Here is a 17,275-nt window from a genome sequence, read left to right on the forward strand (position 1 = left end):
TTTTGGAAGGTAACGAAGGTTAAATGAGGTCATAAGGGTGGGCCCCTAATCTGATAGGATTAGTGTTCTTATATGAACAGGAAGAGACATCTCTTTCTCTGTTTCTCTAAGAGCACAGGCTGTTTAAGGACAAAGTGAAGGTGGCTGTCTACAAGCCAGGAAGATAGCCCTCACTAAATGTGACCACACTGGCACCCTGACTTTGGATCTCTACCCTTCATAACTGTGAGAAATAACTTTCCATTGTTTAAGCTGCTGAGTCTGTGGTATATTATTACGGCAGCCTAGCTATTTAACATAAGGTCTAAATGTATTTCTAAATTGTGGAGTCCCTTCAATGCTAAGCTGAAAGCTTTGGCGTCAAATGAGCAGACAGTGTGAACCCCTGAAGCCGCCCGGTGAAGAGGGTGGCCTTATCAAAGCCATTTTAGGAAATACATGAGTGCAAGGACTGTAGGAGGGAGAGGGTGAAGGCTGAGAGACCCAGGAGGGGGATGCTGCATCAGTGCAGGTGAGAGGCCAGGAGAGTGGAAAATACAGCAGCAGTAGCAGATGACAGGAAGGGAGGAGATAGGAGTTGGGGTGTCGGGAGCAGGACAAGAGCTCTGTGGCTTGAGAGGATGGGAGAGAAAAGAACAAGTCAACATTGATGCAGAGGCTTCCCATCTGGGTAAGTGGGAGGATGTGAGGCTTTTAGCAGAAGTTGGGAAGTAAGGAGCTGGGGTGAGGGGAATGTGGAGGGAGGATTTTAAGGCTGGAAGATAGACACTAGACATCAGAATCTTGGTGGTTGAAAAAGAGAGGGCAGGCACCCTGTCCTCCTCCAACTGTGGGCAGGAGGCTCACAATGAAATCGGGACAAGAGGTTGACAGAAGGGAGGGAGGGAGGTACCTGTGTGCCACAGAACATCTTAGGATGTCCCTCCAACTCATACCTTGATGTCCTAACCCCCAGGATCTCCAAATGTGACCTTATTCGGAGTCTTTAAAGAGGCAATTAAGTTAAAATGAGGTCGTTAAAGTGGCCCTAATCCAATACGACTTGTGTCCTTACAAAAAGGGGGAAATTAGGAGACAGACGTGAAACGGGGAGAACACCACATGAACATGAAGACCGTCATCTACGAGCCAAGGAGAGGAGCCCGGAGCGGAACCTCTGCTCACGGCCCTCAGAAGGAACGAACCCTGCAGCCACTTTGATCTCAGACTTTTGGGTTTCCAGACTCAGACAACACATTCTGATTGTTGAAGCCACACAGTTTATGGTGCTTCCTCTAGAAAACAGCTTGAGGAGATGAATCCAGGAGCTGAGGCCCAAACCTGTTCAAAGTGAGCCAGTTCTTATTTCTTTCACTGTTGGTACCAGCGCCAGCTCCTCCCTCTGAGGCCTGCAGCAACTTGCCCTGCTTGGCTTGCTCTAAAATGAGGGCAGCACATTGGGCCTGAGCCGGGCAGCGGGCCATCCACACCAGGGGCCAGATGCCACACACCATGCCACAGCCCCTTCACTGTAGCTCCAGGCAGTGCTGCTCCAATCTGTGGGTACCACCTTTTAGAGCAGTGAGCGTAACTATTAGGAGCTGTGGCAGCTCAGATTCTAGAACCACAGGCCTGTAAACCAGCAGGTATGCACCCATCCATGCAATTAAAAAATTGCTGCTTATAAAACTTAACCAACAGTGTTAAGTACACTGGAGTATAATTTCCTTGTAGTGTATTCAAAGCATGATTTCTAAAGTGATTCATTCTTTATAATAACTCCACAGAAGCTTGAAATCGCTTATTCTTCACCCCTCCTCTCTCTTTCCCCTCTATTCAATGGTCCATGTTCTGTATGGAGGATGGTTACAGAAGGGAGTGCTTGGGAATCAGACTCATCATGGTTTGGGTTCACAGACAAGAGCCTCTGGAGATGAGGATTTTTGTTTGTTTGTTCTGACCATCCTGTGGCATGCAGGATCTTAGTTCCTCAACCAGGGATTCAACTCATGCTCCCCGCAGTAGAAGCACTGGGTCTTAACCACTAGACCCAAGGGGTCTTTAAGTTAGATTGTTGATGCTTTCTCCAAATGAGGTGATGCTTACAGTCATGATGACCTCACAAGATAATTAGATTATTAGACAACTTTAAGCCTGATGCCATTACCAAATCAGAGAGTATATGTGCACTATGAATTAATTTTGAGAAATCCTGTAATTATCTTGGGGCCCATCCCTCTTATATTTCATTGTACTGTGTGTATTTATTAAAAGCATTAAACTGATAAATGTAAACATTTAAAATGCACAGCAGAAATAGAGACAGAGATGTAGAGAACAAACTTATGGATACTATGGGGGGTGGGGGGGTGGGATAAATTAGGGGATTGGCATTGATGTGTATACACTACTATGTAAAAAACATATAATTAATGGGAACCTACTCAATGCTCTGTGGTGACCTAAATGGGAAGGAAATTTAAAAAAGGGGGTATATGTATACATAGAGCTGATTCACTTTGCTGTACAGCAGAAACTAACACAACATCGTAAGGCAACTATACTCCCAAAATTTTTTTTTTAATTAAAAAAAATGCACAACAAGCTTTGTGATTATGTTTTGGACTTTTTACCTTTTAAAACATCCTGGGACCCTCAGAAAATAGAAGTGGGTTGTGGCTCTGTGGGCCTCTGAGAATCTCCGTGTGAAGGGAGTTTTGACAACTGATATCCATTTGTAAAGAGAGGAAGGAAAAACTGACTTTGATCGAGGGAAAGAATCTGAATATGGTTTAAAGCAATAAACGGGCATACAGAGTGCTATCACTGATTCCTGAACCAGGTGTCATTGTCCTTCTCGGACAACACTCAAACAGCCTGCGTTGAATATGCATGCTCAGTCACTCAGTCGTGTCCAACTCTGCGAGCCCATGGACTGTAGCCCACCAGACTCCTCTGTCCATGGCATTTCCCAGGCAAGAACACTGGGGTGGGTTGCCATTCCTTCTCCAGGGGACCTTTCAGACCCAGGGATGGAACCTGGGTCTCCTGCATCTCCTGCACTGGCAGGCGGATTCTTTACCACTGCGCCATCTGGGAAGCCCCTGCATTGAATATGCTCACTGTTAAAATAAACAGTTAGCAAAATATGTGGAAATTCCAGCAGGGCTGAACCCAAACACCCATCAGTTCAGGCCCCACTTCCTGGTTCCACCCTGCCTCTGATGGGAACAGGTGGAAGGACATGGAAGGCTGGTCCCCTGACTAAGTGACCTGTAAAGACCCTGGAGGTCACTAGGCAGGTGATGGTCCAGGTGGAGGGATATGAAACATCAGCAAGACTGGGATCCTGTGCCACTGGGAACTGAGGGACTCCGTTCAATATAAATTCCTGGAAAGCATCCTTCGTGTCTGTTTGAGGGTGCTCCAGGAAACCTCAAACAGGTGGAGGAAGGGGTGGAACATGCTTTTTGGAAAATCTGACCTGAGTGTCTCACTTCAGCCATGAGCCAGATTAAGGCCAAGGATACCTGGCCAGATACAGTTGGGGGCAGAAAAGGGCTTAATCGCAGCTTCCAGTAGGGACTGGGACACTTTCTCACAGAGAGAAATGAAGTTCAAAATAGAGGAGATTTCTCAAGTACTTCGAGACAGGCTTAGGGCAGGGAGCAGTGAGCAGGTGCCCCCAAGGAGGCAACGTAAATGCAGCCGACGGAATCTGCTGGAGCCAGGCAGGGGGCACTCTGCGTGGAATGTCTGCACATGATTCTACAGAACCCCAAATATCACGGCGTGCCGACTACCGTGTATGTGTCGGTGTCTGGGGAGTGGGAGTTTCTGGACACTGAGACAAATATGAACATCTAGGTTCTGAACTCGAGGGCTGTGATTTCATTTTGAGTGACATTTATTAAATGCCTATTGTGTGCCTCCTCTAGGCTAGGCCACTGTGTACCCACTGGTTCATGGACTCCTCATGGTAACCCATTTTTCAGATGAGGAAATGGAGGCTCTGAGATGTAAAGTGACTGTCCCTAAATTAACAACTGACAGGCCACAGAGCTGGGCATGGACTCCAGGCCCTCAAAGTTCCCATTTTTTCCCCCATCCAGGTCTTTACTGCTTCCCCGCTCTGCATATTCTTAGAGTCTGGCCCCAGAAGATAAAAATCGAATGCTGCATTGATCTAAATGACTGACAAGGATGACGATGTCGCCATAAAGGGAAAGAGGTGTGCCTTTGCCATCAAGACTCTGCGGATGGCCACCTTCCCTTTCTGGGCCATAAGGGTGTCACCTGCAAAATGAGGACGGTGCTTCTTGCCCTATCAGCCTCACATGAGCCATATAACCATTAGCAACACTTCTTTACCTAAATACACAGTATGATGCCTAGATCAGCAATATGATAATTAGCCAAACAGCAACAATAACAATAATGAGCTTTTTTGGGAGCACTTAGTCTGTGCAAGGCCTTGTAGAGTTGAGAGTGGGCTGTAGGGCTCTATGGCCTGGGTTCAAGTCCCATCTTGCCCAATTACTAGTCAAGTGACCTTCCTCAAGCTATTAAACTCTCTGGGCCTCAGTTTATTCATCTGTAAAATGGGAGAAGTAACAGTACTCCATTGAGTTGGGTTGGAGATTAAATGAGATTGTGGATCTAAACTGCTTGGCACAATGTCTGCCATCGCTCAACACATATTATTTCTTATCCTGAACAGCAGCTGCAATCATTTCGTATGGTATCTTATTTCTTCTTCCTCACAACTCCACGAGCCTATTATCCACTATGAGCTTCAGTGTGGATGCTAATCAGCTGTTTGGCCAAGGTCACCAGGAGGAGACCAAACCTGGGTTGACCCCTGAGCTGAGATCGTGACCCCAGTGCTGTGGGTGAGCCCTGGGATTAGAACGACCGTACCCTCACAAGGTGGTATTGTTGTCAGCGTTATTGTTATTTTTATCCTGACATCATTAGCGTGCAGTGAGTCAGGGCTGACTTAGAAATCTTCCCTGAAGCATGCTGGGTTGTCACTGAGAAGCAGAGGGTTAGGCTGGTTTGCCTTCATCCAGACACAGCCTGGTGGGGTCTGGCTGCCCGCTTTTGGTCTTCAGCAAAGCCCCCAGTACTGGCCACTGGGGTGCTTGCTCCTGAAGAGAGGGGCCCTGGACACCTCTGACTCTCTGAAGATTGGGAACCGATAAGCACTCCCCTTTATGCCTTATAATTTGGAGCTCTACAGAGAGGCTCTTTGGGGAGGCCGACACTTCCCTGGAAGGAGGGAAAAGCTTCTCAACAGATTTTGACATTTTGAAAGGCAACAAGCCCTATGTCCCCAGGGGTGAGGAAATGCCAGGTTGCTGATGAGGTTGTGGGGATGGGGTGGGCAGGGAGATTTCAAAATGAAAATCATCTCTCTATCTGGCTGCCTTTGTCAGCAAGAGGCTGGAGAGAGGGGCAATGGGCTAAGTAAGAAAGAAGAATCCAAATGGAAATGCCACTTCCCCCAGACCCAAGACCCCTCACGCTCACTAAGGATTGGACGGATACTTAATTTGTATCTGAAAATAGACATTCTACCTCCAAGCATGACACAGTTTCACTCCTACCCCATAGGAAAGCAAATCAGGCAGGCAAGAGAAATAGGTGCTTAATAAGAAAGGATGCAGAGAAGGGCTTGAGTCAATCCTAAGGTTTTGTGGGAAGAATGAACAAATAGCACTTTCTTACTAATCTAGGGGAACATTTCCTCTTAGGAAGGTTATTATGTACGGGGCTTTTAGAATGGTGTCAAAACTCGAAGTGTTTCAGGTGGAATTAGCACCAAAGACAACCTCAGTAATCAAATAAGAATAATCAATAATTTGATTATCAATAATCAAATAATCAATTAAATAATAATCCTTAGAAAAAGAAACATAGTTTGTCAGCCCTCATGGCTTCTTTTAAAACTATAATGGTTTCCCCAACTTTCTTCTAGGCAAACTCCTACATGATCTTCAAAACCCAGATCAAAATGTCATCTCTTCTGGTAAATCTTTTCTAATACCTGCTGAGGTATTTATGGCCCCATAGTGTCTTGTGCCACTCTCTATTTTAGGATTAATCGCACTGTCCATGTGTGTATTTCCCCACATTCAGCTGTGAAGGTCTTGAGGGCAGGGAGAGCAAAGTTTGCTCGCCTCCACTTCTACCCCAGAGTTGTGCACGTGGCAGTATTGAGTGACTATCTATTTGTGTGATGGGTGAGTGGATTCATTCTATCCACCAGTGCAGGCCAGATACAACTTGTCAGGAGATGTTAAAGATAAGCATCACCAAGTCATTCATACACTATGTTCTAGTGATCAGGGATTTGAGTCTCACTGGCTCTACCCACTGCTGACACAAGCTATCAAGAGAAATGACCACTAGGTATAGATGTGCATCTCAGATTTCTGAGGCTAACTTAAGAGAAGGTGCTTCTACAGCAGAATTTCTGTTGAATTTGGTCAAATGAGAGTATCAAGGAGAATGGGGCAGACCATAATATTCCTTCAGGGACCTAATAGTTGTCTGAATCAGGAAGTCCTTTCTCATGTCTAGCCTGCATCTCTCCCACTTCACCTGGGCTCTGTTGCCTTTTGCCAAGTCTTTGCAGGGAAAATGCAGACCAGCTGCTCTTCCACCAGCTCCTGTTGGCAGGTAGTAGCTGGGCCTCTCTTTGTGTTATTGACAATGCTATCCCCTCCCTGGATGTCTAAAAAAGCAGCAAATGTGGGTTACAACTGGACAGAAGGGAGCTGATTCCAGGCACTGCAGGTAAAGTGGCTTTGAGCATATAGAGAAGAGGCTGAACATAGGAGCTGGTCTTTCAGGCCAGAAAGAAAATCATTGGGTTTTCTACTAATTTGCTTTGCCTGGGAAATGTTTCTGAGCCCTGTGGCTGTGGAGGTATCTAGCAGGAGGTAGCCGAGCTGTTTGCTTAGCTCTGGGACTTCAATATAACCGAGCACTTGGGTCTCTGCTTCCTTTTAGCTCTATTTCTGAGAGGCATTTGGAAAATTGAGTCTCAGACAGCAGAGCCTGGATAATCTCACAGGCCAGTGATTTTGAAGCTTATTTTGGGTCACAGACTAATAGCAAGGACTTGATAACATTCAAGGAGTAAGTCCAAGCACGGCTGGTCTGTATGTCACAATTCCAGGAGCTCCCATGTCTAAAACTGTTTGGCTGTCTTAACCTCAGGAAGACTATCTTTTTTTCCTTTTTCCAGCACCCCTTCTCCTCCACAGAAATGGAGTTTCCATTTTAGAGGCAGCCTTAAGGCAAGTTCTCAGCACCTCCCACTAATTACTATGGACTGAATGTTTATGTCCCCCCTCCACCAAATTCATCTGTTGAAACCTAAGCTTTATGTGACGGTATGTGGAGGTGGGGCCTTTGGGAGATGATGAAGTGATGAGGGTGGAGCGCTCATGAATGGGATTTGTGCCCTTATAAAAGAGATCCAGAGAGATCCTTTGCTTTTCTGCCATGTGAGGGCATAGTCATAAGAAAGTGTCATAAATCATAAGAAAGTCATAAGAAAGGAAGCAAGTCTGCACTGAATTTCGAATCTGCTGGTGCCAGCCTCCAGAACAGTGACAAATACATTTCTGTTGTTTATAAGCCACCCAGTCTATGGTATTCTGTTATAGCAGCCCAGACAGACTAAGACACTGATCATTTCATCTTGATGCCCCACAAAGGTCCCTGGGCCTATTAAACCCCCTGTCCTGTCCTCAGTATTGAGCCCTACTACTCAGGCTTGAAGTTCAAGGGTATGTTTTTTAACTGGTCACTGTCTGACCAAGGTGAAAGGAAATAGTCATCAGACTGCAATGGCTCAGATTTCAGTGGGACTTTAAGGATCTTTCTGGTGGAGTCAAGGCCTCCTCTGCTTCTTCCCTAAACCCCAGATCTCAGGAGTTACTGCAGGCCAGCGATTACAAACTCTGATACCTAGGGCAGGTAGGTAAGGCAAATCAGTAAAGCCAGCTGGGTAATCTTGAGACAGAACACTTGGTTGCATATCAAACACATAAGAATATTCTTTATTTTTACAAAACATGAAATCTTTCTCATCTTCCCTGAAATATGTGAATCTCTTGGTCCATATCTACCTACCACTTATCCTAACTATTATAAGAAAATCAACAGTGCTAATGTTATGATAAATGACAATGAACAGTTGGTGGTAATGAGAGGGGCACACTAGGGAGAGGTGGGGATTGTGGCAAACTGTAGAGCCCATGCCCTGTGTAGTGGGGGCAGTGGTTAATCAGTCTGGGCAGACTATTTCCCCATAAGAATATAGCCTCAATGTGGTCAGGTTGTCCATATTTGTAGGAGAAGTTGCAAATATGATAGTTACATAAAAAAATGAAACACTGGCAATAAATTCAAAGTATAAATATAAGTTGTCTATAGGACAATATAGCGCAAACCTAACAAATCATGTCTACAGCCTGGACCTGGCCTGAATCTGCCTCTCCCTGCCCTCCTTTATCTTGGGAGGGTTTGCATGATGGCAACACCCTTTACTTTCAATTGAGAAAATATGAAGAAAACTCAAGCTCTATTTGTTCACTTAATCACTGATGTATAACAATAGTCCTCACACTCACAATATGGTCTGGATTTTTGAGGACAGCAAAACAGAGAACTAAAATTGTGCCTTGTCCACCAAACATTCCTAGGTGTCACTGTAGGAGACAGAGTGCTTGGCCACTGGCATCGTGGGTCTGACCCACTATGGGATCCCTGATGTCCTTCTTTTCCAGGCCAGCCATTGGCAGCTAAGGAAAGCAAGTTCCGCTGATGCTCTGGAATGTCCCATCCACCCCTATGAAGCTACATACAGAGGCTATGAGTCACTGCTTACATGGGTTGGTGGTGAAAAGTGCTGTCCAAAGACTAAGCATTGAAAGAAAGATCTTGGCAACCTGGCCTGTGCCATCCAAGGCTTGAGGTGGGTGGAGGGAAGGAAGAAGACGGCCATTCCAATAGTACTCTGCTGCAGTGCAGGAGAGGGGTGGGAAATTCACATGCTTCACCAGGGTTGCTCTGTTACCTACCTGGGCAGGTGAGAAACAGGCTCTGCTAATCTCTAGCCAGATCTAGACACTCTCAGGAAACCATATTCACTCTGCTGTTGAAACCCTCTTCAGCAAATTGGCAAAGACTAAAAAGTCTGGTAACACTCCAAGCTGGGAAGGCTGTGGCGAAATAGTCATTCTCCTACTTAGTAGATAGGAATGGTGCAACCTCTGTGGTGAGCAATCTGGCCATTTCTGCTCAAGTCACAACTGTATATGACCTTTGACTCAACAACTGCTTCTAGGAATTTATTCTTTTGATAATCCCACCCATCTGCCAATGTGGTATTTGCACAAGGTCATTCATTATAGCGCTGTTGTGGCAAAATATTGGTGATGGGCCATGTGTTCATTTTGGAGGCCTGGTTCAATAAATAAATAAAATGGAATATTATGCAGCCATGAAAAAAGAACCAGGACTCTTCACCTACTAATTAGGACTAGTCTCCAAGATACATTGATACCTGAAACAACAAGGTACGAAACAATACAGGCATATGGTGGAGATATCGTGGGTTCATATCTGGACCAATAGTAATCCAGCAAATATCACAATAAAGTGAGTTACATGAGCTTTTTGGCTTCCCAGTGAATATGAAAGTTACATGCATTTTTATACTGTACTATGCGTGTGTGCATCTTAAGTTGCTTCAGTAGTATCTGACTCTCTGTGACCCTATGGACTGTAACCCATCAGGCTCCTCTGTCCATGAGATTCTCCAGGCAAGAATACTGGACTAGGTTGCCATACCCTCCTCCAGGGGATCTTCCCAACCCAGGGATCAAACCCGCATCTCTTACATCTCCTGCATTGGCAGGCGGGTTCTTTACCACTAGCACCACGTGGGAAGCCCATTCTGTACCTCCCATACTGTAGTCTATATGCTGTGCAATAACCTTGTGTCTAAAAATGCACATACATTAGCTTAAAAATAATGCAATCAAAACCAAAGTGAGGTAGGTACCATCTCACGCTGGTCAGAATGGCTGCTATCAAAAAGTCTACAAACAATAAATGCTGGAGAGGGTGCTGAGAAAAAGGAACCCTCTTACACTGCAGGTGGGAATGCAAACTAGTACAGCCACTATGGAGAACACTGTGGAGATTCCTTAAAAAACTGGAAACAGAACTGCCATATGACCCAGCAATCCCACTGCTGAGCATACACACCAAGGAAACCAGAATTCGAAGAGACACATGTACCCCAATGTTCATCTCAGCACAGTTTACAAAAACCAGGGCATGGAAGCAACCTAGATGTCCATCGGCAGACAAATGGATAAGAAAGCTGTGGTACATATACACAATGGAATATTATTCAGCTATTAAAAAGAATGCATTTGAATCAATTCTAATGAGGTGGCATGAAACTGGAGCCTATTATATAGAGGGAAGTAAGTCAGAAAGAAAAACACCAATATAGTATATTAACACATATATATGGAATTTAGAAATATGGTAACAATGACCCTATATGCGAGACAGCAAAAGAGACACAGATGTAAAGAACAGACTGTTGGACTCTGTGGGAGAGGGTGAGGGTGGGATGATTTGAGAGAATAGCATCGAAACATGTATATTATCATATGTGAAATAGATCACCAGTCCAGGTTCAATGCATGAGGCAGGGTGTTCAGGGCTGGTGCACTGGGATGACCCTAAGGGATGGGATGGGGAGGGAGGGTCAGGATGGGGAACACATGTACACCCATGGCTGATTCATGTGAATGTATGGCAAAAACCACCACAATATTGTAAAGTAATTAGCCTCCAATTAAAATTAAAAAAATGCAATTGAAAAAATAGCACCAATAGACTTGCTCAATGCAGGGTTGCCACAAACCTTCAATTCATACACACACACACACACACACACACACACACACACACACACACACAAATAATACATGTAATAAAATGAAGTGCAATAGCATGAGGTTTGCCTGTATGTATTATGTGTTCTCATTTGTGTAAAAACATATGAAAATAATGTGTATGTATTTGTTTGTCTATGCATAAAACATTGCTAAAAGGACTACAAAAATGATGAATAATGAATACTGCTTGCCTCTGGGGAGTAAAGCTGTGTGGCTGAGATGAAGGAAGAAAGAAGCTTTTACCATCTATCTTTTTTACCTTCTAAATTCAGAATCATGTGAATATCTTTCCTGGTAGAAACAATGCAAATTTGAAAACTGGCAAGCTAGCAAAGAAAACCCACCAAATCAAAGCCCAAAGCCACAGTCCAGGGTAAGTGCTGCTGGCCTCAGCCCCCACGCCATTTCTCCAGCCAGAACGGCTGGTTTTATCCCCAAGGTGGTTTGGCACTTGTCTTCCCAAGAACATTCAGGGAACCGTGGAGTGTGGGTACCGGCTGACACCACCACTTACCTGCTCCTTCTCTGAGTACGGGTTGTTGAGGACGACAGGTATGTTGCCCTTCCCCCACAAGTCATTGAAGACTCGGTCGTTCTCCACGCCGAGGGGCAGAGGTTTGTGTGATTTGCCATCCAGGTCTCTGAAAGGCAAGGCGGGAGAGGTTGAGGAAGACGTGACATCTGGAGTGACCGGCTGGTTGCCCTGGTCTGAAAGCCCTGAGTCTGTGAAGAACCCTCAGGGTTCATCCACATGACCTTCTACGGAGCCAGTGAGTTTTGGGTCCGCAGCCTGCCGCTTCATAGGATCAAGCGTGAAGGTGAGCTTAACTGACTTGGCACCCACGGCTGTCACATTCCCATTGTGCAGAGACCGTTTCAGGATGACTGTGACATAGACTTTGTTCCTCCCTCCCCTGCCCTTGATTTCCTGATCTAGGAAGCCAGGAGGCCCCTCTCCTAGCAGAACCCCATGCAGAACCCCTGGACAGCTTAGCATCCATGAAACCTAATGGTAGAAGATACAGGAAGCAGGAGGGATAAGTCAGAAAACCAGTCCTGTGGGCCAGGGTGGTGAGTCACACCAACGGCAACTAGAGCACTGATCACAAGGCTAATGGTACCAGCCCAGGATACACAGGAATGATTCTGAAAATAAGGGGAACACAGCAACAAATACAGTAAAACTATTAATACTGTTGGTATTGATTAAGCACTTACTGGTGTGTCAAGCACTTAACATATGTTTTAGTGAATTTAGTCCTTGGGACAACTGATGAGGTCGGTATGAATGTTTGTCACTGTTGTACAGATGGCATAAGTGAGACAGAAGCTAAGTCACTCAAGGTCACAGTATTACAGTCTGTCATTGTTGTTCAATTGCTGAGTTGTGTGCGACTCTTTGTGACCCCATGGATTGTAGAATGCCAGGCTTCCTTGTCTTCCACTATCTCCCAGAGTTTGCTCAAATTCATGTCCATTGAGTTGGTTTTCCAGCCTACTCTTCACTTTTATTCTGAAGTGGAGGCTGTTACTATTACCCTCACTTATCATCACCACCATCAGAACCATCATTCTTATGATCGTTAACATCACCATCCAACTTTTCCTTATCAGCATCAGCATCATTGTCACCACAGCCATCATAAGTGTTCTCATCAACACCAATGTTGACATCATTATTTCATTATCACCAACATTATTGCCAAAATCATTCTCATCCTTCTCATCACCATCACCTTCATCCCATCAGAATCTTCATGACCATCACCAGGTTCATTACCACCATCACCACCCTTGCAATCATTATCAGACGAGGAAACTGAGGCTCAGAGAGGTTAAACCACTCATCTAAGTCTCACAGTCAGGGTTGAAGGAGTTGGGGTTCAAACCCAGGCTTATTCCTGACTCTAACCATGAAGCTTTCCTGGCTCTCTGCGCTTGAACTCGGATAGGTTCAGGAAGAGGTCATCTTGGCTAGACAGGCTGACCATCCTCTGAGCTGGAGGCAAGTCGTGGCTGAGATGGGACTGACTGCATCAAAATCCAGACCTCCCAACCTGTCAGACCTCATCTCTGTCCTTCTGCCCTCCTGCTTCCTAACCATGTGCCTCTTTCTAACCCTCCCACCCGATTTCACTCGATGGCATTTGTCTGTTCCCCAACTTCGGGCAATGCAACTTGCTCTGTGGTCCATCGCACTTTTGGTTCCAGGTGTGGAGGCTGGCCGTATCCAGCTCTCCATCCTATGTTCTCAGCTTTGGGGACTCTTGGCTCCACAATTTCCTCCAGCTCCCAACCTGGTGCTGGTGGTCATTTGGGATGAGTCAGAAGCCAGGGCCTGAGCTCTGAGTGTAAGGCCCTAAGTGGCCCCTCTGGCTGCTCGGATGGGGCTACCTGGAATCCCCTCCTTGCTTTGTCTCACAGCGTCCTGGTGGCCCATGCTGAAGCCACTTCTGCTCATCTTGCTTGGAGAGGTCTGCAGTTGTAAGAGGGAACATTATGTTTTACTCTCTTAAAAATGCCACCAGAACACACCAGGAGTGGTTCTTCATTACAGACATTTCCCAAGTCAATGGTTTACCTACGTGGTGATAAGCAGAGGCATTGTCTGTGGAGACGGCTGTTCTAAATGTCACGCAGCCCCTCTCAGCGCTAAAACTCCAGTTCCTAGGATGTCATGTGACCATAAGTGGGGAATCAGCAGAGAAGAGAGGAGTTTAGCACTGTTTGAGTGTTGATAATGTACCAGGTACCAGCACAGAAGTTATTTCACTCAGCAGATATTAAAAGCCTCCCTATTTTACAGATGCAAAAACTGAGACCAGAGAGGTTATGTCAATTTCCCAAGGTTTCTCAGCAAACACAAAGCAGAGCTGGGATTTGAAACCAGGTCTGACTGATGCTCGGCCCAGATCCTCCCTTTTTTGTAAACAGACTGGGAAAACGAGTCAGGATGCATAGGATAAGCCAGAGGCTAAAGAGCTAGGAATCCAGTATCTCTCACTGAATGAGGCCAGTTTACAAAGATTACAGGGTACGATTACCCAGGTGACTCTTAAATGGCTCACACGGCTTGTTTTGTGTGAATCTGCAGGGAGAGGTGCTTTTATCATCGTCCTTTGCTTTTTTTTTTTAAAAAGCCTTTAACACTTCTGTTTAAATAATATATTTAAAGTGTTTTGTCAACACAAACTTATGTAAGAGCCCTGTGATAAGCCGGGGAAGAATATTTTTATTTGAGACAGCTGTGATGAGGTGAATGAAACCAGAGCCTGTTATACAGAGTGAAGAGAAAATCAAATGTTATATGTTAACACATATCTATGGAATCTAGATGGAGAAGGCAATGGCACCCCACTCCAGTACTCTTGCCTGGAAAATCCCATGGACGGAGGAGCCAGGTAGGCTGCAGCCCATGGGGTCGCTAAGAGTCGGACACGACTGAGCGACTTCACTTTCACTTTTCCCTTTCATGCACTGGAGAAGGAAATGGCAACCCACTCCGGTATTCTTGCCTGGAGAATCCCAGGGATGGCGGAGCCTGGTGGGCTGCCATCTATGGGGTCGCACAGAGTCGGACATGACTGAAGTGACTTAGCAGCAGCAGCAGCAGCATGGAATCTAGAAAAATGGTACTGATGAACCTGTTAGCCTGGCAGGAATAGAGATGCAGATGTAGAGGATGGTCTTGAGGACATAGCGGGGGAAGGAGAGGGTGGGAAGAATAGAACAGAGTAGCATGGACATATATACACCACCATGCGTAAAAGAGACAGCTAATGGGAAGCTGCTGTATAACACAGGGAGCCCAGGCCCCGTGCACGGTGAAGACCCAGAGGGGTGAGATGGGGGTGGATGGGAGGGAGGCTCAAGAAGGAGGGGATACGACTTGCTTTACTGTACAGCAGAGACCAACACAACATTGGAAAGCAATTATGCTCCAATTTAAAACAAGAATATTTTTAACATGGGACCACAGGGAACATCCTTCAGCATCTGACAAGGAGTTATTTTGCCTCTCTGCACCAGGGACAAAATCAGGAGTAGATTTAGGTAGATTCTGAATTCCCATTCTGCACCCCAAGTCTTTCAGTAAAAGTCAGCTCTGAGGGAGATAAGCAGTTTATTGCCATGAATTTGCTCAGCCTGGGATGTGTCTGTTTGCTAGGTTTGTACGGGCAGTGTGATCCATGGGCTGTGGATTGGGTGGAGCTGGGCTCAACTCAGCTTTGCTGGTTGTAAGCTGTGTGACTGGATATTTTGGCTACTTAACCTTTCTAATTCTCAGTATACTCATCTCTAAAATAGGGTTAATAATAAAACCCAGTTCCCGGGGTTACTGCAACAATTACAGGAGGTAAGGCTCACAGCACTTAGCCTGTGGCATCTGCTATTGCTTTGACTACTGATGTGTTTGTGGGCTGATCAGACAGAAACAGAGAAAGGAAAATGCTAGTTCTTTCTAAAACAGTCAAGATTCCTCTAAGTCAGCATGGTCTAGGAGAACTTTCTGAGTCAATGGAAACATTCCATGTCTGCTTGCGTTTTTGGTATTTTAGCCATGGCCCACATGAGGCAACTGAATACTTGAAATGTACTTAGGGACTTCCCTTGTCGTCCAGCGGTTAAGACTCTGTGCTTCCACTGCAGGGAGTCATGGGTTCAATCCCTTGGTGGGGAACAAAGATCCCCTATGTGGCTCGGCTGAAAAAAAGCACCTATTGTCACTGAGGAATTAATTGAATTTTTAACTTTATTTCACTTTAATAAGCCACATATAGTTAGTGGCTATAGCACTGGGTGGTGCTGACCAAAGCCTTAATGTCTCTAAAGACTGAAGGCATATATGGCTCCTAACTGAGAAAGGGGTGTCTTCCCTGGGGGCTTATGGGGGCACAAGCAGGGATGTCTGCACTCAGACACTTTCTTTTTTAATTGAAGGATAGTTGACTTACAATGCTGCATTAGTTTCAAGTGTATAGCAAAGTGATTCAGTTATACATACATATATTGCTGTTGTTTAATCACTAAGTTGTATCCGACTCTTTTGGGACTCCATGGACTCTAGCCTGCCAGGATGCTCTGTCCCTGGAATTTTCCTGGCAAGGATATTAGAGTGGGTTGCCATTTCTTTTTCATGGGCTCATATACATATATATGTGTATATATATATTACATATACATTATATATATGTACATATACATATAAATGCACATATATTACATACAAGGCTTCCCAGGCAGCTCAGTGGTAAAAAATCTGCCTGGCAATGCAGGAGCTGTAGGAGCCATGGGTTTGATCCCTGGGTTGAGAAGATCCCCTGGTGTAGGAAATGGCAACCCACTCCAGTATTCTTGCCTAGAGAATCCCATGGACAGAGGAGCCTGGCAGGCTGTAGTCCATGGGGTCACAAAAAGTCAGACACCACTGAGCTACTAAGCACAGCAGAGAGTATATTTGATTTACGGTGTTGTGTTAGTTTAGGTGTCTAGCAGACTGACTCTGATACACACATACAGATACACATACATGTTTCCAGATTCCTTTCCATTATAGGTTATTGTAAGATATTAAGTATAGTTTCCTGTGTTATGCAGTACAACCTTGTTTTTTAAAACTATTTTCTCTACAGTAGTGTGCAAATGTTAATCCTACACTCTTATCTCCCCCCCTCCCACTAGATGGATTTGTTTTCTATACCTATGAGTCTATTTCTGTTTTGTAAATAAGTTCATTTGTATCATTTTTTTTTAGATTCCACATATAAGTGGTATTATATGGCATTTGTCTGACTTACTTCACTCAGTACGATAATCTCTAGGTCCATCCATGTTGCTGCAAACGGCATTATTTCATTCTTTTTTATGGCTGAGTAGTTGCCCATTGAGCTATTATGTCTTGTTCACAGAGCCCAGGAATTTGGGAATTCTCCACTTCCTTTCCAGACTCCCACCTTCCATCGTTCTTAGCCCCGGCCTCCACTCTCCTCTCTTCCCAGGGAGCACACCATGTCCACTGTTACATCTATCCTTGCCTCCCTGGAATGCCCTTTCATCTCCCCTCTGTCAAGAGTCAACTCCTACTCACCCTTACAAGGCCCACGTCACACACCACCTCTCCTGGGGGTTAAATAAGATCATGTTTGTAAAATACCTAGTGTACGGTCAGCTCTGACCAAACATGAACTGTATTTGATCCCTAGGTCAGGAAGATCCCCTGGAGAAGAGAATGGCTACCCATTCCAGTATTCTTGCCTGGAGAATCCCATGGAGGGAGGAACCTGGTGGGCTACAGTCCA

At 45.3% G+C, this 17,275-nt stretch overlaps 1 protein-coding gene across 4 annotated transcripts in view; it reads right to left on the minus strand.

Moving 5' to 3' along the window:
• NOS1 (nitric oxide synthase 1) overlaps nucleotides 1-17,275 on the minus strand; it is a 194,045-nt gene that overhangs the window by 68,720 nt on the left and 108,050 nt on the right. For all 4 annotated transcript variants that reach the window (XM_081539721.1, XM_081539718.1, XM_081539719.1 and 1 more), the window contains exon 3: nucleotides 11,491-11,617. In XM_081539721.1, the coding sequence (XP_081395847.1) occupies nucleotides 11,491-11,617 (127 nt within the window). The remainder of the gene's footprint in view (nucleotides 1-11,490; nucleotides 11,618-17,275) is intronic.

Source organism: Giraffa tippelskirchi, chromosome 11 (assembly GCF_054371585.1).
Source record: "Giraffa tippelskirchi isolate mGirTip1 chromosome 11, T2T-mGirTip1v1.2.pri, whole genome shotgun sequence".
In the NCBI taxonomy this organism is placed as follows: Eukaryota; Metazoa; Chordata; class Mammalia; order Artiodactyla; family Giraffidae; genus Giraffa; species Giraffa tippelskirchi.